This window comes from Astatotilapia calliptera, chromosome 7 (assembly GCF_964374335.1).
Source record: "Astatotilapia calliptera chromosome 7, fAstCal68.1, whole genome shotgun sequence".
In the NCBI taxonomy this organism is placed as follows: Eukaryota; Metazoa; Chordata; class Actinopteri; order Cichliformes; family Cichlidae; genus Astatotilapia; species Astatotilapia calliptera.
The window spans coordinates 35,854,590-35,877,417 of record NC_137428.1 but is presented as its reverse complement, the minus strand read 5'-3'; the positions used below and the strand labels follow the sequence as shown (position 1 = coordinate 35,877,417).

General features: G+C 40.3%; 3 protein-coding genes across 3 annotated transcripts; 2 read left to right on the top strand and 1 right to left on the bottom strand.

Moving 5' to 3' along the window:
- The first annotated feature begins 1,125 nt into the window (after nt 1-1,125).
- Nucleotides 1,126-3,817, top strand: LOC145430091 (uncharacterized). Its single transcript, XM_080304477.1, has 4 exons — nt 1,126-1,598; nt 2,119-2,319; nt 2,790-2,910; nt 3,527-3,817. Exons 1-4 carry the CDS (start codon nt 1,335-1,337, stop codon nt 3,532-3,534), a joined length of 594 nt encoding a protein of 197 aa, XP_080160603.1. The 5' UTR covers nt 1,126-1,334; the 3' UTR covers nt 3,535-3,817.
- Nucleotides 3,818-8,068: 4,251 nt separating this feature from the next.
- LOC113027386 (uncharacterized) lies at nt 8,069-12,303 on the bottom strand. The gene is made up of 3 exons (XM_026177000.2): nt 11,753-12,303; nt 10,831-10,875; nt 8,069-10,738 (listed from the first exon to the last, which is right to left on the bottom strand). The coding sequence occupies exons 2-3, from the start codon at nt 10,868-10,870 to the stop codon at nt 9,888-9,890; spliced, it is 891 nt and encodes a 296-aa protein (XP_026032785.1). The 5' UTR covers nt 10,871-10,875; nt 11,753-12,303; the 3' UTR covers nt 8,069-9,887.
- A 683-nt stretch (nt 12,304-12,986) lies between these two features.
- On the top strand, nt 12,987-13,811 carry LOC113027365 (hepcidin-like). The gene is made up of 3 exons (XM_026176981.2): nt 12,987-13,181; nt 13,269-13,355; nt 13,525-13,811. The coding sequence occupies exons 1-3, from the start codon at nt 13,098-13,100 to the stop codon at nt 13,615-13,617; spliced, it is 264 nt and encodes an 87-aa protein (XP_026032766.1). The 5' UTR covers nt 12,987-13,097; the 3' UTR covers nt 13,618-13,811.
- The last annotated feature ends 9,017 nt before the right edge of the window (nt 13,812-22,828 follow it).

Sequence of the window (22,828 nt, the reverse complement as noted above, 5' to 3'; positions counted from 1 at the left end):
AAATATTCAAATATAAACCCTGAATCCTGAAAGTACAGCATATTTACAATGTACGTTATTCTAGTGTGCCTTTAAGCATTTGTATATAAAATATAATTACACTGTAATTTAAAATAAAATACCTTGAAAGTCCAATTAAATACAGGAGTATTACACCCTTATTTACATGCTGTATTATAAAGCATTACCCTGACCCGAACCCAAAAACGTTAGATAGTGCATGCAGTTGATCTTTTTGTCTTATTACTGGCTGAGAGGATCATGAACACCTGTTAAGTAGATATCCTTGTACATCTGTAGAGTTTCCCATTAGATGTATTTTTTTGTTTTTAAATAAAAATCTCTCCTTAAGCTCATTCTGATCTCTGCACATACATATGCGAAAACCATCATCGCTATGGCCTTGGGTCAGTATTTTACCATCGTTTGTCCCCAGAGTCAGAAGAGAATATGGGCAACAATTAAATATGGTGCCTATGTTTCCCCAACATGAGGATCTGAAACTGTTAGAGCTGGTACTGTGTGAGAGTCAGAAAATATTACTCCTGATCAGTGTGGCTGCTCTTGGAGTTGCACTTTACCTCATTAGTAACAATATTGTTGTCGTTGATGTTATTTTTGCATATGATTTAAACATAGTGTTCCCTCTAACCAACCACAGACTTGGCTTGGAGGAAGAAATAAATATCCTGTATATCCAGTTCACTTTGTAGAAGTACAGAGCTCATCGAAGCTCCTGAAACAACCAGCAGGCGTCTCTCTTTCTCTCTTTCTTTCATGTATAAATGCAACACAGACTCTTTCACATAGGGAAAAATGTGTTCAAAGTTCAGCAAAGTGTTGGCTTTAGTTTAAATTATTAAACATTGCAAACGTTTGTTATTGTTCGTCTTTCTTTAAGGAGTTATTAAATAATTTTCCATGTGCAAACAATGTGTGATGTGCACATGTGAAAGGTATTAGTATATTGATCACTTAAAATTCATACAGTGAATATATATTACAAGCCAGCCTGTGATGTTAAATATAATATTCAAACTTTTGGTTAAATTCTCCTATTTTATAATTCATACGTCAGACTGGGAACACCCCTTCTTGCCTCCATGTGGCTCTCCACCCTCTCCTCATCCCTCTATCCTTCACCATACAGAGCTCCAGACCTCCTCTGGGAACATCCGAGACATATCAGTACACTACAGACTCTGCAGACGTTTAATCACCTCTCAACAGCTCAACAGCTGCTGGTACTCTGGTATTTAATCAGATGTGCTTCTGAGTTGTCAGTAGATTTGAATAGAGGGATTTAAAGCCGCTAACTGGTGACGTTTTGGAGCATGAGGGTGAGCCAAGTGTTGCAGTTGTCCACTTTACTGGTAGGACTTCACCATGTCTGGTGTTCACCTGCACTAGGTCAGGTCCCTGTGTCTCAGGTGAAGATGCTCTCGCTGGGTCTGGCTCACCTGCTGGAAGAGGTGACTGAGAACGTGGAGCGACTGGAGCAGCACGGGCAAATGATGGGAAGAGAGATGGACGGGGCAACAAAGCGTTTGGAGAGCCTTCGTAAGAAAAATATACAAGTGGGACGGACTCACAAACAGGTGAGTGAGAGCTCTGCAAATTACTTTTCACAGCAAATCAGACAACCTAGTGTGCAATCTTTGCCCCAAAATCTCCAGTATATGCTTCAGATTATATATTTTGGATGTTTTTTAAAGCTACAACTAACAACTTTGAAGAAAACAGTTCATTTTGGAGTCTAAAATTTTGGAGTCTACACTAGTGTGTTAGTGTAGTGTTATTTGATTAAAAATAACACTACTCTAACACACTAGCTACTAATTTATTGTCATTTAAATCCAGTAATTGATTAATTACCTAATAACTGATTGTTATATTATTATTTTATTATATATTTGTGCTGTCCTTTGTAAGATGGGTAAAATATAACATTGAATATGGCAGCTTTGTTAAGCTGAAAGTATTGATAAAATTACAGGTAACCATCTTCTACTTTTTATTAATCAAAATCAACTAAAATGGCATAAAATATTAGATTTTAAGCCCATAGCTCTGCATCTTCCTTGGTGGTTTGGCTAATTTAAATGTGTTTCTCTCCAGGTGAGGAAGGTCCTGCAGAGATCGTCTGCCAGGAGGGACAGACAATGGAGGACAGTCAGAGACCTGCAGAAGGAGTCGGAGGATCTGGAGACTGAACAGGCAGCCATGCAACGCCGCATGAACCGGATCCTCCAGAGTATGAGGAGCCTGACTGAGGCAAGGTCAGGGGGTGGGGCTTGCACTGGCATCAGCTCCATGAAGGTGAGCAAAAACCAGGAAGTTAACCAATAAATTATCAGGAATCATGAAGAGACCAAGTCATCAGTCACACTCACGTTTGCTGCAAAAAAATGTTTTGCAAAGTATATTGATGACTCGCATATGAGGGGGTGGTAAATAAATTAGCACATTACTTAAGCAACTGGAGCTGGAAATGGCCACTACCAAGCGATCTCTTTATATGTGGGCAGGTTTCAGCCAACATTACCTTACCAACATTAACAGAGCTACTGAGGCAAGGAAGTCAATTGTGAGGGTGTTAAAAACATGACAAACTTTCCAAATGCTGCATAAATATCAACAGCTGCTGTACCATTAGCACTGGAGCTGTCCTGGATCAGGAGCATGCTGATTGAACCTTACAAAGAAGAAAGCTTCAGCAGTTGCTTCGATGGATTTATCAATGAAGTTCAGAGATCTTCTTACACTTTAACATTGTTGCTGTGTTGCAGGTTCTCGTTGATAAACAGGCCCGACGACTTGCCAACCTGACCTCTGAGGTCTCTGCGTGGGAGAGAATGATTGACAGACGCCAGCAGTACATCGAACATCTGGAGAAACAGCTGTCTTCAGGTTTAATGCTAACATTTTATACTTTTTTCATATCATGTTTTTGATTCTGTCTTTTCTACCTTTATAACTAAATATTTTACCTGTCTTGTGTATGTCACAAGGGAGGGCAAAGTCAGGCCTGCTGGTTGACCCAGTATGAAACTTCTCATTAGTTTCTTTTTTAAAAACACAGTTTTTACCCATTATCTAATTTGCCAAAAATTACATTAAATATCTCTAAATATACTTGATAAATAGCCTCAAAATCTTGTACAGACTTTTGATCACCAAACTACTGAATATTTCCACAACCACTGCATCGATTGCTGAATAATGTGACACAGATGAGCATGTTTTTTTTTTTACTTTTGGCTGCAGATGTACTTTATGATTGGTGCTTACTGGATAATTTGAGCTCAGCAGTGTAGCATGGCTGACTATCTTGTCTGTCACTCTAAATGTGTCTCTGTATTTTCTTTTCTCTGGTAATTACTTGGGTTTGCTTTCTACCTGCTCTTGTCCTCTCTGTCTAGTGCAAATAACTGTGAAAGCCCTGCACTGGCTGTGCTGTGTTGTTCATTAAAAATGCTCAGGAGTTTGTCTTCCTCTCCGGTGTGTCTTTGTGTGTTTGTTTTAGATGCCTAAAAGCCTCCCAGCAGCGCAGAGGGTAGAGGTTCACCCAGCCTGTGACCGATGAGCACAGCTGCATCAACACTGTGACTCTGACCAACTTACAGGCTGAGACTGATGCTGCAAAACTGACAAGGCAAACAGCTCTGACAGTCAGCCATGTGAGACGTCAGTGCCTTTTTAAACGTGTGTGCCATCTGCATCTCACAAGGATGTATTTTTTTTACAGCATAAAGCAAATATTTTTACCCAAAACATAATAAAACATCTCAATTTCAATAAACCTAATGCAAAAAGCTGTTTGGATTCCTCATCTAGTATTTATAAATCAAAATCATCTCACCACTCCTCAGATTTATATGGTGGCCTCTTAGATAGGCCGGACTCTCAAGCTGGGCACCAGTGAGGAAACTAGCTAACTATAGTTCATGTAATTAAAACAATAACACCGTGTCTGTTTTGTGAAACTTCTTTTACTTTACAGGAGTTTCTTGTGTTATTCAGAGTGCTTTAAGGCAGGGCTTTTACTTCTAATAGAGCATTTTTCTATGTTATTTAGAGTTCGTCTGTGTCAAATATGTTGTGGAAGTGTTCTGTCCTCAGTAAGAGCTGCCTGTTTCTAAAGGTTTGAAAACACTACTTGACTTGTTCCTGAGTCATCACGTTGTGGCTCTGGCTTTCACATTGTTGTGGTGATGATGAAACGACTCACGAAGATAGTTTGTCACACTCACTGAAATAAACACGAGCGTAGTGAGACAGTTGTTCAGCACACCCACCGATAAAACAAATCATCCAGTTGAGTCACACTGAAATTTTTAAGAACTAAAAACTGAAAAGGCAAAGTTAGACTTGGTCAGACATTATTTAACTAACAAGTTACACGAAAGAACACAGAAATTAAACGACTGTGCTAGAATATTGAACTAAGACTATATTCTGAGATCCAGCAACTATCGCACTGCTCCTTTATGAGTAACAGAGAAAACAGTGTTTGTCATTTTGATGTCGCTGGCCAGAAATTTGTTAGTAATTGTTCGTGTTTTGACCTTGATCCTACATTACAGATGATCTGGATGATGGTCTTATGTGTTTGTGTTGTGGCTTGGTCATTCTTGAAAATGAGATTTTTGATCTCAGTTACGTAATGGACATACTGTATACTGTCTGGCTTAAAGAAGAAGAAGAAGAAGAAGAAGAAAAAGAAAAAGCCTCCAGCTGGATTTAACTAAGCAAACAGGTAAATCAAGAAAACAGTTGAGATTACTGAAGCTGCTGAAACTAGGTTAAGAACTGTCCGAAGCATTATTAAAACCTGTGATAGTGGTCAACCATCAAACTGCAGTTATAAACTCAGAGTTTTAAATTTTGTGGGTTCATGATTTTTTGTTTTAGTTTCATATTGTTTACGGTCTTCAGTTATTTTGCTATTTTTGTGTCTTTTTGTCATTTGTGCCTTTAGTTTGTTGCTTAGTAAGGCTATAGATGTGTGAGCTCCCTTTGATGATGCCATTCTGTTCCTTCAGTCCTGTCTCTATGGTTGTCTTGCTGCATCAAATTTGTATGTTTAAGTCTTTAAGGGTGTCCAAATTCATGGGCTGCATCCTCCTGCACAGCAAATTCAAAAGTGTTAAATGTTTTGGTGTTAGTAGTCTTCTTGCAAAAGTAGAGTTAATTTTACTCTAAGCAGAGTCACATTATTTTAATGTAACTCTGAGGTGTAAAATGATAGTAGTTAAAATCGAGTGTTAAAAATTAGTGTTTCTATTTCAAATCTGGAGGTGTTACAATGGAAACATTAACTCTTGACCTCTTAACTCTGAACTCCTACAGGGGCTATGACACCAACAGAGTAAATTCACAGACTCCGCCCCCAGCACCACAGGCTCCAATCAAAGCTGAAGTGAAGCCGTTTCAGAACATTTTGCTCTACATATTTGAGTTGTTTGCGATGCTTGGTAAGGCATTTTTTTCAAAGATTGTTTCAATTATTCAATTATTCATCATTCAACCTCTTCATCAAGTTTGCGGACGACACAACGGTGGTGGGTCTCATTAGCAACAGGGATGAGACCGACTACAGAAGTGAGGTGAGACGCCTGGCCACGTGGTGTGCTGACAACAATCTCTCTCTGAATGTGGAGAAGACGAAGGAGATTGTTGTGGACTTCAGGAGAATGCACACCCAACATGCTCCTCTGACCATTGACGGAGCGTCTGTGGAGAGAGTGAGCAGCACCAAGTTCTTGGGTGTGCACATCACAGAGGATCTCTCCTGGACGTACAACACCACAGCACTGGCCAAGAAATCACAGCAGCGTCTCTTCTTTCTCCGCAAACTAAGAAGAGCAGGAGCACCAGCCCCCATCATGCACACTTTCTACAGAGGCACCATCGAGAGCATCCTGTCGAGCTGCATCACTGTGTGGTTTGGAGCCTGCAATGCGTCCTGCCATAGAACCCTCCAACGCATAGTGAGAGCTGCAGAGAGGATCATTGGTGTCTCTCTCCCCTCCCTCCAGGACATTTACAGCACCCGTCTCACTAAAAAAGCCCTTTGCATAGCGGCTGATCCCACGCACCCAATGCAAAGCTTCTTCAAGCTGCTGCCGTCAGGGAGGAGACTGCGGAGTCTCCAGGCCAGAACCAGCAGACTGAAGGACAGCTTCATCCATCAGGCTGTCAGGAAGCTAAACTCCCTCCCGATTCTGCCCCCCTCTCCCCTCTTCTCCACCACGGTCTCACTGAACTCTGTCACACACACACACACACTCACTCTCTGACGCACTCACTGGCCTGCTCCAGTCACTTTGTGGAGCATTGGTCTGCCATTACCTCATAAGACTTTGCTGTTACACTATCTCTTACCGTACACTACTAAATCTCCATTTGCACTATTTGCCTATTTTGCACCACTATGCCTTCTTACTTGAATATTGTATATTGTATATTGCATAGCTTTTTTTTTTTTTTTTGTTATACGTAAAATTGTATTGTATTTATTTAAATTTTTACTTTTTAATTATTTTATTTGCATTTTTCTAATCACTAGGGTTTGAGAGTAACGCAATTTCTATTCTGTGTATGTCCTGTACATGTGGCAGAATTGACAAATAAAGTTGACTTGACTTGACTTGACTTGACTTATGAGCTTTTACTTCTGTGGCTCTTTGGAGTTGAGACAAAGCTGTGTGAAAGGCATTAGCCATGTTGCTCGCTGATAGCATAATATTCTGTTTTAGCTAGCTGAAAGGTATTGTTTGCGGGCAAATACCACAGCCTTGAAAAAAAGCTTGCATGTGAATTTTCAGTCAAACCTTTGGTCAAATACACCTAAAACAATGTCTAGAATTTGAAATGTTGGTATAATGGTGCTACTTGAACCCTGAAAACGATCTCCCATAAAAATAAAAATAAAAACGAGCAAACAGCAGTAGCAGATGTCCTGACTGGGTTCTACCTACCTACCTACCTACCTCCGTGCCAAACTTCGTGATGCCTTTGGTTTTCTCACTAGCTCCTTCTCTGACATTGTCGGGAATCTGGGTGTGCTACTTGACAGCTCATTTAAACTTGATAAACAAGTGTCTGCTGTCGTCAGATCCAGTTTTTACCAACTTCGCCTTATTTCTAAGGCCAAACACTATATCCCGCACAATGACCTGGAAAAGCTCATCCATGCCTTTGTAACGTCAAGGCTAGATTATTGTAATTCACTTTATTTTGGTCTCCACTCTACCCTTCTACATAGATTACAGACAGTCCAGAATGCCGCTGCACGCATTCTAACTAAAACTAAGAAGTTTGCTCACATCACTCCCGTCCTCGCTGATCTGCACTGGTTGCCTGTGAAATTTCGTATTCAATTTAAAATTCTGTTGCTTACTTTTAAAATTACTAATAACACAGGACCAAGCTATCTTAAGGAACTCTTAAACTCATATGCTCCTGCGAGGGCTTTAAGATCATCCTCACAGTTATTGTTGGTTCAGCCCAGATCTCGTTTGAAGTCTAGAGGTGATCGAGCGTTTGCTCTAGCTGCACCTGAGCTGTGGAACAATCTCCCGATTGGCATCCGGGCGTCTGATTCTATTCAATCTTTTAAATCACGGCTTAAAACATATCTGTTTGAACTTGCTTTTTCTACCAGTTAAATCCTGGCCTTGTTTGCAGTGAGTTATTCTATTAATTTTTCTGTTTGTCTTGCGTTGTCTTGCGTTGTCTATGTTCTCTATCACTGTGTTTGATGGTACCGCTTTACTTTGCTATAGCTATGTGCTATAGTTTACTCTTATTAGTGGTTTTTACCTGTGAACATAATTCCACACTTATATGACTCTGATGTTATAGTGTTAATTGTTTTATTCTTTTATTCTTTTATGTAAAGCACTTTGGCATGCCCTTGGCTTTTAAATGTGCTCTATAAATACAGATTGTTGTTGTTGTTGTTGTACCTTAGCATTTAGATCCCTCCAGAGTTTTGTGCACACGGTTTAGGTAAAAATGAAAAAGGTTGAGGTTTTACATTTAGTTCAGTATTACCTGTTGCCTGTGTCCTTGTCTTTTGGGAAAATACTTTACACAAGTAATGGCTCAAAGAGGATTACTTTTTTTTTTTTTTACTGTGCTGCAATTGTTTACTGGATTATTTGTGCCATTAATTAGTGTCAACTAATTTTTATTCAATCTCCGCACAGGATATGCTTGTGCAGATGGAATATGGGGGAGAGCAGAAGTGCGTTGAAGTTCCACAAAGGGATGAATGAAGGACATGCATATTGTATTGAAGAAATAAGTGATGAAATTCTGTTATTTGCATTTACCATGTCAGACCTTTTGATAAACAAAATTCTAATGAAAGTGAGAACATGTACACTGTTACATCTTTCAGAAAATGTTTTGAAATTGTGGCGCACAGTTCAGAATAAATGTTTTTCAAAAACCATTGCATCTTTTTAGTAAATGTTTATTTCCAAAGGAAATTTCTAGAAGTTCAGAACAGTAAAATTCCCGCTTTTTAGAATGAATTAGAAGATAACTCTTACGTAGTTAAACTAAAATACTCTTTGAGAGTTAATATATAAACTCTTAACACCAAGTGTTAAATTATCAACTCCAGACAGATTTGGTGTTTAACACTAAATCAGAGTTAACGTACCAACTCTCTAAAAAGAGTTAAATTAACACTCTCTGGTGTGGACCCATATAGACACTTTAATAGTGTTGAAATCAAATCCGACAGTGTTAATTTGGACATGCTGGATTTGCTGTGTATGGAGGGAATCTACACAGTGACATCCATTCAATTTTAAATTCAATTCATTTTTTTTTATAGAGTGCCAAATCACAGTAACAGTCACCTCAAGGTGCTTTATATTGTAAGGTATACTTACAAAGAAAAACCCAACAATCAAATGACCCCCTATGAGCAAGCACTTTGGCGACAGTGAGAAGGGAAAACTCCCTTTTAACAGGAAGAAACCTCCAGCAGAACCAGGCTCAGGGAGGGGCAGCCATCTGCTGCGACCGGTTGGGGAGGGGGAAGGAAAACAGGATAAAGACATTCTGTGGAAGAGAGCCAGAGGTTAACAACAAGTACAATTCAGTGCAGAGAGGTCTATTAACACATAGTGGGTGAAGAAGAAACACCCAGTGCATCATGGGAATCCCCCGGCAGCCTACGCCTAATGCTGGACATACAATGTGCGATATTTTGGCCCATTTTGAGCCGATTTTTCAGTCGTGCGACCGTTTTGGGGATCGACCCGAGTTTGGCCTTAATCGTGTGTCGTACATCGTATACGTGGGGTAACGAGAAGTGATTAACACCTCACGACCAGCTCCCGATCATCAGTCGTTTGGTCGTAAGAAAATCAAACCTGTTTGAAATCCTGTCGGCCGTCGTGAGGGTGTCAACGCAGCGTCTCACACTGCGCACGCGCAAACACAGAGATGAAAGCGAAAAGACAGAACAGCACAGCAGTGCAGCGTGTGATCCGGACACAAGGGATGGAGGCACAACTTGTAGAACTGCCAAGCTCATCTGAGCCTTTTCGATGTGGCCTCACAACAACCGTGAAAATAGTGTAAACTTTTGTGTTATAACCTTCATGCTATGGACACACAGTGTGAGCACTCAGGTTGCACAGAGCAGCGGGCCGTATAGTATGAGACCCTGCATCGTGACCTACGAACTTCTAACCCCTACGAGTCAATCGTACAGTTTGAACAGGAGCTGAATAACACGACTGAAAAAATTGCACAGTGTATGCCCAGCTTATTGCAGCAAAACCACGGGAGGATTCAGGGTCACCTGAGCAGGCCATCAGCCTACTAAAAGGATACAGAAAAATCCAGTTGAAATAGTGTTAGTTGTCATCACTGGTGCTGGTGGACTCATTTGAACACCTCCGAAATTTGCAAACGCGCAAGTATTCCTCTTCTTCCTCCAAATCCTCTCGGGACCTTTTCCTCGTGCCTCCAGTTTCATGGTTGTCAGGCTCTTCATGGGCATCTTCAAAAAGTTCATCATTACTGCTCTCAGAGTGATCATACACAATTGAGCTGGTCCCCGAATCAGAGTTTGCGAGCCTGGATTTTTTGCTATTAGGCTTTTCTTCATCTCCATCTTCCTTTCTGGATCTTTTCGTGGATCCAACAGGCAGCGGTACCTCATCAGCAATATTACCAAGATGAGGACAGCCCTCGCTATCAGTGTCACAGGCAGAGATAGAGTCAGAGTCATCATCAGAAAACTCCTTGCTCCATCTGATTCTTTTGTTTGGTTCCACATCTTCCACATCCATCTCTCTAGACCTCTTCCTGGATACACCTGGCTGAGGATCCTCTTCTGGGATGTACGGGTGAACATCCTCACAGTCTTCAAATGCCTCATCAGAATCGTCATTTTCAATGCCGACAACAACAATAGCGTTATGATCATCATGCAGTTCATTGTTGTCAACATTGGCATTATTGTCTCTCACATTAATATTGTGATTGTTTACATTGTTGACATTGCCGTCATTGACATTGTGAAAGTCAATATATAAGACATCATATCGATCCTCTAATTCATCTAGTAGCTCAGTCAGCCTCCAAAAAAAGATATCATAGAGAGTAACATAAAGTCTTTCCAGTAAACCCCAGAATCCACCAACAGGTTCATAAGCTGGCTCCTGATCTCCTCTTGGAAACATTTCTGGGTTAACCTGTCGGCCTGCAAGATCATTTTATCTTTTAATTAGCATTCATAAGTATCTGCTGAAAATCAGTTTTTCATCAATTTTACGACTGAGTACATGTGCTTACCATTACGGTTATTTTGTGATCCATCTCCGCTTCCATTCATTTTGACTACAAGGAACAGAAAACAACAATGATCACTAAAAAACTCAGAATGTTCAGCGAATTTGCTTTTTTTGTGATAACTTTAGGCTACGTCCACACGTACACGGGCATTTTTGTAAACGGAAATTTTCCTTTTTCGTTTAAAAATGTCCACATGTGCAGTTTTGAAAAAATATCTCCTTCCACATGTAAACCCTAAAAACAAAGTCAGGAACATGCCAAATCCTAACTGTGTAGAAATATTGGCCAATCAGAAGTCTAGAAGCCTGGGAGGAAAACCTCACAAAACCTTACGTACTTCTGAAAGGTTTTTGTCTTTTTCTGGAAAGGCAGCTAATGTTGTGTTACTTTCAAGTGCCTTCATCATTTCAAATGTTAATAACTAAAGACAGCATTTTAGCTGGTATAGACTCACAACTTTGGAATGGACAAAATGCATATAGCATACATGAATGTAAATTTTTTAAATTACATTTATTGCAAACCGACGTCAGGATTTGTGTTGTGAGAGCATCTGTGTTGAATGATGCTCACTCTGATGCCTCTGTCTTTCTAAATGGAGGGACAGTAACTGTGTGTGTTCATGTAAGCATGTAAAAACGGCAGATACTAAGATTAACAGCAGAGCTTCTGTCACTCTAAGATATGATTAAGAACATTTTCTAATTTATGTATAATTTGTCAAATATTACAACAGCTGACAAATAGTTAAGTCTTCATTTGTTTTCCTGAATAATAGATCCACATCATCCTCTCTATGATGTAAAATATAGTCTAGACTTGCACAATGTAAAGTACATAAATACTGTCCTGGCAGGCAGGAAAATCAGGCTTTATATTTAAGTAAATGATCTTAAGTCTATAAAATGAAATTTGAGCTTACTTTAGTTCTTGGTAAATGACAGAGCAGTTAATCCTCAGGGAAATGTAGAAATTTCACTAAATAGTCGTCTTCCTTCATACGGTTGCAGTGTCTCTTCAGTTTTGTTTTCATATACTGATGTTTTCATTCAAAACATGTTTAAATGCTGTGATGCCATTCTAGCATCATAGACTGCAGAATGTACATAGATTCTTTTTACATCAAGTTGTATGCACAGATTTTGATATCTTTTATATAGACAAAAAATACTTAAGACAGAAGTGAATCTTAAAAATTAAAGCAGTCAATGTGTGTGTTTTTTTTTTTATTCTAATAGTTACTGTAAAGTTCTACTCTAAGAGATTCATCTTGGCCTTTATGCAGGACTAAAGCTCAATAATGAGGACACACACAAAATATAATACATTTCTTTATGATTGTTAGGCAAAAACAAAGAGAACCCAAAGCTATCAAAACATATATCCACAGTCTTATTCTTGCTCTGCTCCCTAATTTTCCCCTGGAGGCATCACTATGGCAACAAAACAACATGCATTAAATGACGTTCCAAACAACAACCAAACTGTTTTCAGTGCTTAATATTTAACATGTCTTCATTATAAACTGTATTTGTGCAAATCAGTGATGTTGATGTGCACAGCTGGGATTCAGACTTCGGAGGGTTAATCCAAAAATTAGGTTTTATGGCAGCTTTGATGGATGAATTGATGGATGGACGGTGCATAGCAGTCAGTTTTACAAATGTAACAAAGGAAAATACGTCATTTAAAATGACAACAAAATTCCACATTATATCTAAATGACCATAAAGTTTATTGTGATAAACTGTGTAATACAAGCATGTAGTTGATGCAGTAACTGAGGACACAATGTTACTAAAACAGTATAATCTCACACATTGTCTGTGACATACAGTTTGTTAATACTGAGTGGTTGTTGGAGCAGGAATCCTCAGAACCGCAAACTCCACGGTTTGCGGTTCTGAGGAGCAGAAACTCCTTATTGCAAAAATAAGGAGTTTTGCAATACTTTGCAAAACTCCTTATTTTCCTGTGCTATGAAATTCTGGGAATGGGAAATTCCTGAGGAACGAGAAAATCTGTACTTTTCTCAGTCGGCATGAACTTTGACCTTTTCTTCGGATGTTTAACTATATGGGTTTTCCCTGTCCTATTGATGCAAGCCTGTTCATAGTTTCTGTACTCTAAGTGACGAGGCAGCAGTGGAGCAAATGAGTATAAATACCAGCACCTTTTCCCTCAGTCAACCATCACAAAGGAGCTGACAAGAGTCAACGAGAGAGTCAAAGGATCTGACCACCTTAAACCACTCAAACCTCCTGAAGATGAAGACGTTCAGCGTTGCAGTTGCAGTGGCCGTTGCACTCATGTGTATTTGCATTCAGCAGAGCTCTGCCACATTTGCTGAGGTTACAGACTGTGTTAAATTCATGTAATGTGCTTCTTCTGCATGAATTTGTTGTGAAGATGCTAAGATCTGTTTTCTTTCTCTACAGATACGAGAATTGCAAGAGCTACAAGAGGCTGTGAGCAATGACAGTCCAGCTGCTGAACATCAGGAGATATCAGCTGACTCATGGGTGGTGAGTTTCATTCAATAAATGAATGAATGAAGACAGTAATTGTGAGATCTCTCAAATACAGGAAGATGTTTAAAATAGACTGTGCACTCACAGCTTTACATAAAATTAGAAACAATGAAGTGACTTGCAGCTGAAGATAAACTCTCTGCTCTTCTCCTCTTTCACACAGATGCCGTACCACAGACAGAAGCGTGGCATTAAGTGTCGCTTTTGCTGCGGCTGCTGCAATGCTGGTGTCTGTGGATTGTGCTGCAGATTCTGAGAATATCTACCTGCAATTATCACATCAACCACTAAATATAGACTCTTATACATGAAATGATTTAACTGCTTAGCATTTGTTAAAGTCTGACAGTGTTTCTTCCTCTGGTCATCCTGCTGTATCAGTGAACAGTGTACCAAGCATTTGGAACAACAGTATGTTATTATATTAAAAAGTTCAGAGTCACTATACTATAACATGTGCTGTTTTTTTTTTCTGTTTCTGTCTGACAAGAATTAAACATTAATGGAAACCAGTGACATGAAGCTCCTGTTGTACAGGTTTTGTGCTGATATCAGTTAAGAGTTGTTGCCTCATACTCTTGCCCATGTCGTATGTGGTACAACCTGTTAATAGAGCCAAGCCATTGATAGCAAAAGTAAAGTGAGCATATTTTCCCATATTTGTAATTATATGAGTGGGGAGCATCTCATCATCATTCAATTTTACCACTAATTATGACAAAAATGCAGTAATGTACAATAGCTTTGAGCTGATGGACTGGTTGGTTGGTTATTTGAAAGTTAAACCAAGCATACTTTTTTTTTAAGAATGTAGAAGTGTTAGATAATGTTTCCTAGAAACACTTTCTATACAAGTTCATTCATAAATGTTTTAGACAACCTTATCTTGACAACCTTTCACTGAATTTATTTGGAGGTGTTTTCACGGTGTGCATATGAAGTTTCTAAGCTGCGTGATTAATGCAGGAATCCCTCACACAGAAGAAAAAGAGAGAATAGAAAGATTTGAGTACAGCAGAAATTTGATACTGGACATAATAATAGAAAACATCTCAACAATACTGAGAGACGTTGCACTGTGGTGAAACTGTAAAGTAGGTGTAACACTGTGTAATGCTGTTTCAGATAATATCTGTACTGTATGTGCGCTGCATTCGTTCTGCAGAACATTTAAGCAAAAATATTTCACGACACTTCAAAAAAAGCTAGAGTAGCTGTATCATGTGGATGTAGCGTATCACAAACAGGCTCAAAGCCAGTACAACCAAACGTGATCAAACGTCAGGCCAAGGTGGAACTGATTCCTATCTTCTGTAACTTCTACAACACTGTCCAATAGAGACACATGAATGAAATGCAGTGTCATTAAAAACACTGATGATTTTTTTTCATATTGTTCATTTTAAAATTTTTATATACTTACATCTGAATAAACTTTTAGGCATTACGCTGACTGATTGATGCAGAATTCCCATTGGACTGTTCCCATCACGACCCAGGTGATCAGTCTCTCGATAGCTTTTCCTCTGGTTCCTGCTCTCTGCTGACACTCCTAGCTCTAGCCACGTTCTCCATTCCATCTCTTTAAACAAATTCTTATGAATAGTTTAACCATGTGCATTGAATCTGCGTTTGGTTCTAAGCCTTCTGGACCCGTCATTCGCGGTCTACTTGGGCCGGGTCCTCAGAAGGTCGGGTAGGCCGGAAGTAAATGGCTGTGAAACTGGACGGTCTAGCTTTCTGATTAGCGTCACCGCTGTCTCGGTGGAGTTTAATAAACTCGGCCGCCTGCTCCCTGCTATCTAAAATATAACAGGACACTGGCGTAAATTCTCGACCATCTCACACTTCTATTTAATCAGTTTTCTGTTTAACGTTTATTCAGCTGTGTGAAAACCAAGGAGGAACCAAGCAGATATTTGAAGTTTACACAGCTACATTCTCGCTGGAAAATATGTTAAAAGTTTATTTTGTGACCCAGAAAGAGTAATAAGAGTAATATTAAAACTTAGTAGTGGCTGCCATTGTTGGAAACTGGAATTGGCTGGGCTGTGCTATGAATTCTGGGATATGGTTGGCGATACTTATTATTCTTAACATCTTAACAGATATTCTGACCCGTAACTATTGTAAAATGCTTCGGCCGGAAGTAGACACCTTTCTCACATGCATGTGTAACCGGTTTCTGCGTCACCCCACTGCAACAGTTCGGCCCAAACAGACTCCTCGACTCTGCGTTGTGTTGTGTTTTTAAGAAGACAAGGAGTCTCTGATCGATCGTTGCCACATTATTTGCTGAATGGAAACAGCGGTGTTTTATCAGTGCAAAGGCTCGCCACACACCACTCCAAACAGCACACTATGGCAGAACATCCCATTAGCATTCTGCTTTAGCATACAGTTTCACACAATAATAAACAAATGAAAAGTACATAAAACGGGTGTTGTGGACATGTGTCCACTACGCCCTTATTACACTCGGTGCCCATCAGTTAATCAAACATCTTTTACGTGTCTGTACTACTTAGCTACATTGTGTGTGCAACAATACAACTCACCTCTCGTATGGCTACGGCAGACTGGCAGCGATTACTGCAGCCAGCCTCACCTAACCAGCCACACCAAGAGAGGGCAGTGTTGCCAACTCCTCAGTAAGGAAAATCGCTGTTGGTTGTCCTAAAAGTCGCTAGAAGTCGCTAAATGACGTCATCGCCTAATTTGCATAATTGGTCATGCTAATCTAACTGTAACCTATGTTGTTGGAGAGAGAAATAACATCGTGGAAGAGACATAAAGTGAGTAAAAAACGTCCTAAAAGCATTTAGAGTTTATTTAGAACTACAAATTAAATTTCTTTTAGCAATTATTGTTTTTTTTAATGTCACAATTCCAACCCTGCTCCTTTACCCGGGCTTGGACCGGCAAAAGTGACCCAAAATAGGCACTCTGGTGGAGTTACTTTGTGTGTGTGTGTTTATAAGTAGTTTTAAACCTTGTGATCCATAAAACAGCATAAGAGTAAAAGAGTAAAAGAAGAACTGACTGCGTTACAGCACCCGCTGCTTGTTGAGAGTAGCGCTTTCACGTCTTTTTTAGCGACTTTTTTAAGAAAAAAAAGTCGCTAAGGGGTCTGAAAACTCGCTAAATATAGCGACAAAGTCGCTAAGTTGGCAACACTGAGAGGGGGCTCTGTTTCGCCATTACACTGACATTTGTGGCAAGTGGAATAATACCACATAAACACTGTTACACATGGTACCAATTGGGTTTCCGGTACGGATCGGGTAGTGACAATTGACTACAGTCAATGGTAGTGACACAGCCCATGAATGTGGACACCCCCTTTGTCTCACCTTAATTTATTTTCTGTTTTATTTTGACAGTCTATCATCTCGTGTGCCTTGTGTTGAGTTTAACTTCCCTTGTCTTGTTATTCTTGATCTGTTCCTGCTGTGTTTCCCACCTTACCTTATGTATGCATTGCATCTCCTCTTGCCCTTTGTTGTGTCCTCTCCTCCTTTCCCTGTGTTTCATGACAGTTTGTTTTATATTTGGATGTTCTATATTCCTCTGAGTTATGGTGTTAAAAAACGCCACAGGGATAGCAGGCTGTAATCAAAGCTAAAGGTGGTATAATGCAGTCTTCTTATTTGTTGTTGTTTTTTAAAGTGTATTGTGCATAGTATTACACAACACTGCATAACCATTACATAACTGTGACATTTTCTGGACATGTTTGCTCAAACCCACGATGCAGACTTGGAATTGGGGGTTTTGCCAACATGTTCTCAGAACTGACTTAAAATGCAATTTCAACTGCAAACAAAGGGCCTCAGCAGATTTCTGTGGTTATTCTTACACCACATAAAAAACAGCAAGACTTCCTGTATTTTGTTTTATGTTTACTTGTTTTCACCTCAGGCTTAAGACTTCCTTTTTAGATAAGACCAAATATTTTTTACATGAATATTTAAAACATTTTTCATGAAAGAGGGACCATAAAAACAATGGTGATAGAGAGATGACACAACAGTTTCCTGTATTCAGCATTGAATGAATCTCTCTATTAAATGACCGACTGCTGGAGTCAAATCAAACTTAAAGCCAGCAGCAAACCAGCAGCTGTGAAGCCTCATGACTGACCTACAGACAAATGTGACAAAAGTTGTGTGTTCAATCTTGGTGGACTGAGCTGATATACGATCGCCTCTAGTCACCGTTTTGATGTTTAAGGAGTGGGCAATCTGTCCCCTATGGTGTTCCCAAACAAACTTCAGACAAGCAGACCTCTGGCCCACTTAGAGGACAAAGGGGAGATGGAGGAAGGGCTGGAGAGAGAAAAGAGGAAGACAAACAGAAAGGGAGAGTAAGCGATGGAGAACTGCTTTTAGGCGTAAACAATAACAATATAAAATCAGCATAAAAAAGAGGAAGGAGCAAGATTAAAGGAAACAAAAGAAAGGGAGGAGACAAGTAGAAATATGACAAACAACAGGAAAAGCTTCGATAAATAACTATCATTACTGGCAATGGGAGGGTATGTGCCAGAGCTGCCACTACTCCCCCTAGAGGATACATAGAAGCTCCTAAAGAAAGAAACACTGACATCAGTGCCTTAAAGTGTATCTGAGAAGGCACACACAAGGCAGGGTGTAGAAAACTTCCCCTTCCCTGTCTGTGCTCAGTTAGAGGAAATGCTTTGTGGTGGAAATTTACTCGTTTTCTTGGTACTATTCCACCAAAGACCTTTAATTAAAATGAATTTAAACTTTAACCCTCATCCAATAAGGAGACTACTGACTCAGAGCCAAATTTTATTTTAGGAAACATGAATTCATACATGATCTTTTTATGCATGAAAAAGCTTCAGTAATTTCATGTAGCAACTCGTAAGCCATCTGGAACTTACCGGGACCATATGATATCGCGCAAACATGAGCAATGCATACATTTATGCAAAACTAAGGCTATTTAAACGTCATAGTCAGTTCTACGTTTATGGCAGGGGAAGGGCTAAAAAACTGACAGGAAGTGAGTGTTTATTCTGCAGAATGATACTGATGCAATCGCGATTAACCAAGAATAACGTCTTCATGACTGCATCATGTTTGTGGCTCTTAGATGCGGTGCCTTTTGAACACCAAAGATTAAATGATTAATGGTGGAAGGTTATTAAACATATACAGAAATAAAGAACTGTCAATAGACTTCAAACTGGTTGGTGAAAATGGACAAACAAACAGGCTAATAATAAATAAAATAAAAATAAATAAACCAACTTTCTTCCAGTTTGTATATAATACAAAATGATGGTGTTTACGTCGTAGTACTGTATGAATGCTGCACTTTACAGGAAGTTAACGCACCTCATTTGGTTCATGCTGTGATCAAGTTAACTGTGACAGCTGACAGTGTGTGATACGTTAAATTAGGAACCATGGCAAACAAAAAGCCAACAAATACTTCCATCAAATATAAAAGTCAATGTGGATGTAGGTGCCTTTCACTACATGTTCCATGAGGCCCGTCCACTGAATTAATGATAGACGTAGCATCCGTGAAGTCCATCTATTGGTTTTGGGCTCTGCATTTTGAAGTCTCAAAGTCTGGCTCTATAAAGCCTCTATCTTGGGTTTTCACAGCTCTAAGGCATAGTGTGAAATACTATACCCCATGATTCAGCATCTTGTAGAGTCACTTAAAGCAGCACTTACTTCAGATCATGATTTATCAGCTTTCTCAGTCTCTGATGTTGTTATAGGAAGATTTTAACCCACTCTTCTTTACATTGCTTCAGTTTATTGCAGTTTGCAGACATTAGTTTACCCACAGCTCTCTTTATGTCCCCCACACCATTTCACTCCCGTTTAGGTCTGGATTCTGACCAGGCCATTGCAACACTAGTATTTTTCTATTTTTCAGTCATTCTGTTGTAGATTTGATAGTGTGCTTGAGATCAGAATCAGAATCAGAATCAGAATGGGTTTATTGCCAGATGTTGAGGTTTACAACATTAGGAAATTGCTGCGGTGCTTCAGTGCAAACAATAAGAATTAAAGCGCTATGTAGAAAGAAAGATATGTGCATGAGATATACATGAGATATACATGAGATATATACATGAGAATAAGAATTATGAGTGCTACGTAGAAAGATATATACATGAGTGCAGGTGGTGATCAGTGCCAGACATGAAATGATGCAGTGACACAGCGTAGGGTCATGTGTTAGTGGCGGGGACAGTCATGTGGTTATTGTTCATGTGTCCAACAGCAGAGGGGAAGAAACTGTTCTTATGGCGAGAGGTTCTGGTGCGAATGGACCGGAGCCTCCTGCCTGAGGGGAGCAGGTCAAACAGACTGTGTCCAGGGTGAGAAGGGTCAGCTGAGATCCGGGCTGCACGCCGCAGTGTCCTGGAGGTGTACAGGTCCTGCAGAGATGGGAGTCTGCAGCCAATCACCTTCTCAGCAGAGCGCACAACACGCTGCAGTCTCTGTTTGTCCCTGATAGTGGCTCCAGCGTACCACACGGTGATGGAGGAGGTGAGGATGGACTCGATGATTGCAGTGTAGAATTGCATCATCGTCCGTGTTGGCAGGTTGAATTTCTTCAGCTGCCTCAGGAAGTACATCCTCTGCTGGGCTTTCTTGATGACGGAGGTGATGGTGGGCTCCCACTTCAGGTCCTGGGTGATGGTGGTACCCAGGAAGCGGAATGAGTCCACAGAGGTGATGGGGGTGTCAGTCAGGATGATGGGGGGGAGTGGGGCTGTGTGCTTCCTGAAGTCCACAATAATCTCCACTGTCTTCTGGGCATTCAGCACCAGGTTGTTGTGGCTGCACCAAGACACCAGACGTTCAACCTCTCTCCTGTAGGCAGACTCATCCCCGTCAGAGATGAGCCCAATGACGGTGGTGTCATCTGCAAACTTGATTAGCTTGACAGACTGGTGGGTGGAGGTGCAGCAGTTGGTGTACAGGGAGAAGAGCAGAGGAGAAAGAACACAGCCCTGAGGGGAGCCGGTGCTGATGGTCCGGGAGTCCGAGACATTCTTTCCCAGCCTCACGTGCTGCTTCCTGTCCGTCAGGAAGTCAGTGATCCACCGGCAGATGGGATCAGGCACATTCATCTGGGAAAGCTTGGAGATGGTCTGGAAGGATGGTGTTGAAGGCAGAGCTGAAGTCCACAAACAGGATCCTGGCGTAGGTTCCTGGGGAGTCCAGATGCTGCAGGATGAAGTGTAGGGCCATGTTGATGGCGTCGTCTACAGACCTGTTGGCTCTATATGCAAACTGCAGGGGGTCCAGGAGGGGGGCCGTGAGGGTCTTGAGATGGGAGAGAACTAGGCGCTCAAAAGACTTCATGACCACAGATGTCAGAGCCACGGGTCTGTAGTCATTTAGTCCAGTGATCCTAGGTTTCTTGGGGACAGGGATTATGGTAGAGGACTTGAAGCAGGCAGGCACATGACATGCCTGCAGTGAGGAGTTGAAGTTCATGGTCCTGTTACCAGGCTTTACTTGTGGAGCAGCCGACCTTATGTTTGAGACAGGAAAACATCAGTGTTCATGTGTTCAGTGTTGCTCATGAGTAACTCATGAGTTCATGCTTAACTTAATGACCACAAGGTGCTCAGGTCCTGTGGCCGCAAAACAAGCCCAAATTATAACCCCTCCACCACCGTGTTTGACACTTGGTATAAGGTGTTTTTATATGCTGTTTTTGGTTTTCACCAAGTGTATCACTGTGCATTATGACCACACATGTGGTCTTGTCTGGCTAAATGACATTGTTCCAGAAGTCTTGCAATTTGTTTAGTCCTAAGATGTCCTGCCATGTGGTTTGTAACGAGAAGAGGCTTTCTCCTGACAATCCTTCCAAACAGGCAATATTTGTGCAGACCAACAAACTGCCCAAATTTCTGTTGGTCACACTTCCTAATGATAATTTGTTTGTTTTGTTCGTTTGTTTTGTTAATTTATTTCAAACATGTGAACAATATACAGGTACATTTAGTGAAAAATATTTAATCAAGTGCATTTGCTAAGTGGAACCGGGCTGCCACTTACCTTCTTCAATCCTGTTGAAGCTGTAAGGGTGCACTTAGTTTAGGGCTGCACAGAGTCCTGTGAACTTCATTTTCACATGAAAGCATGTGAAAATGAATGCTTACACTTTGACCTTTTAATACATTTATAATAATGTGTTGAATCTACCTCTAAGACATTCCAACTGTGTGTGTGGTGGTGTTGATCAAGTGGGACAAAGGTAAAGGTGCTGCTAAGACCGTCCGTCCTGCTGTTTCTTTTTGCAAAGATAAAACCACTACTACTTCATAATAACCCCTGACTTCATAAAAAAAAGACTTGCATTTGCACTTTTGAATCAATGATTGGGTCGCTCAGTAGGTTATAATGAACTTGTGTTGAAATTAGGTGGAATTCAAAATGGTATCAGTCTGAAAAGGCCACTTGAGTTCATTAATTTTATCAATTTAATTTAGACATCAAGGGACACTTTTTAAAGGCCACTGGATGACCAGATTTAAACAAAAACAAAGTGCATTTATATTTGATGTCCGGTGCTGTGGTAACAGTTACTCTGTGACAAGTGACTTGGCTTCTTCTCAAAAGCCCAAAAGGTTTTTTAATGTGTTTGAAGTTATTGAGGAAGACGGGGGATGGCTTTACCGACACCAGGAAGGAAACAAAGGCAGAGAGACTGGGTCACCTAGATGGAAATGAGACCGTGGACACGGTTGTTTCAGATGCTGCAATAGCAGAACATACGCCGTCGCCTCACAGTAACAAGGTTTTGGGTTCAGATCTGCTGGTCGGTGTCTTTCTGTGTGACGTTTATGTTCTTCTTGTTCCGGCTGAAGTCCAAATACATCCCTGTTAGGTAGCCTGGGGATTCTAAACTGGCCAGGCAGGTGAGGTAAATAAGGTGCTGTATTGAATGTATAGGTTTTGAGTGGTCAACCCTATTTTTAAAAAACCTTTATAAAATGTAAAATCTTATTCCAGAAAGAAACCAGGAAATATGAATTTCAAATCAAGGTAGAATATCTCAAATTTGTGACTCTTAAGGAGTTCTTGATCCTTGCACCATGTCATTTCCTGTGTCTTTCCCCTCATTTCCTGTCAACCAACTTTTGTGCTTTTTGCAATTTCATATCTTAATAAAAAATCTTCTTCTGAGCTCATATATTAATATTACAACATAACTCTATGAGCTAGCTTTATACCATTACTGTAAACAATATTTATGTGACCAAATTTCTGGTAGAAAGCTTTTAAAAGCTGTTGTGCATGATATTTATTTTCAAGACTTTTTCCTACATTGGCACTTTAACACCTTGCACTTTTAAACCTTTCTACAACTCAGAGTGAGTCATGTATGTGCTGGGAAATAATACAACAGGTAGGCGGGGGGACAAACAGACAGAGCGAGTGAGAGAGAGAGAG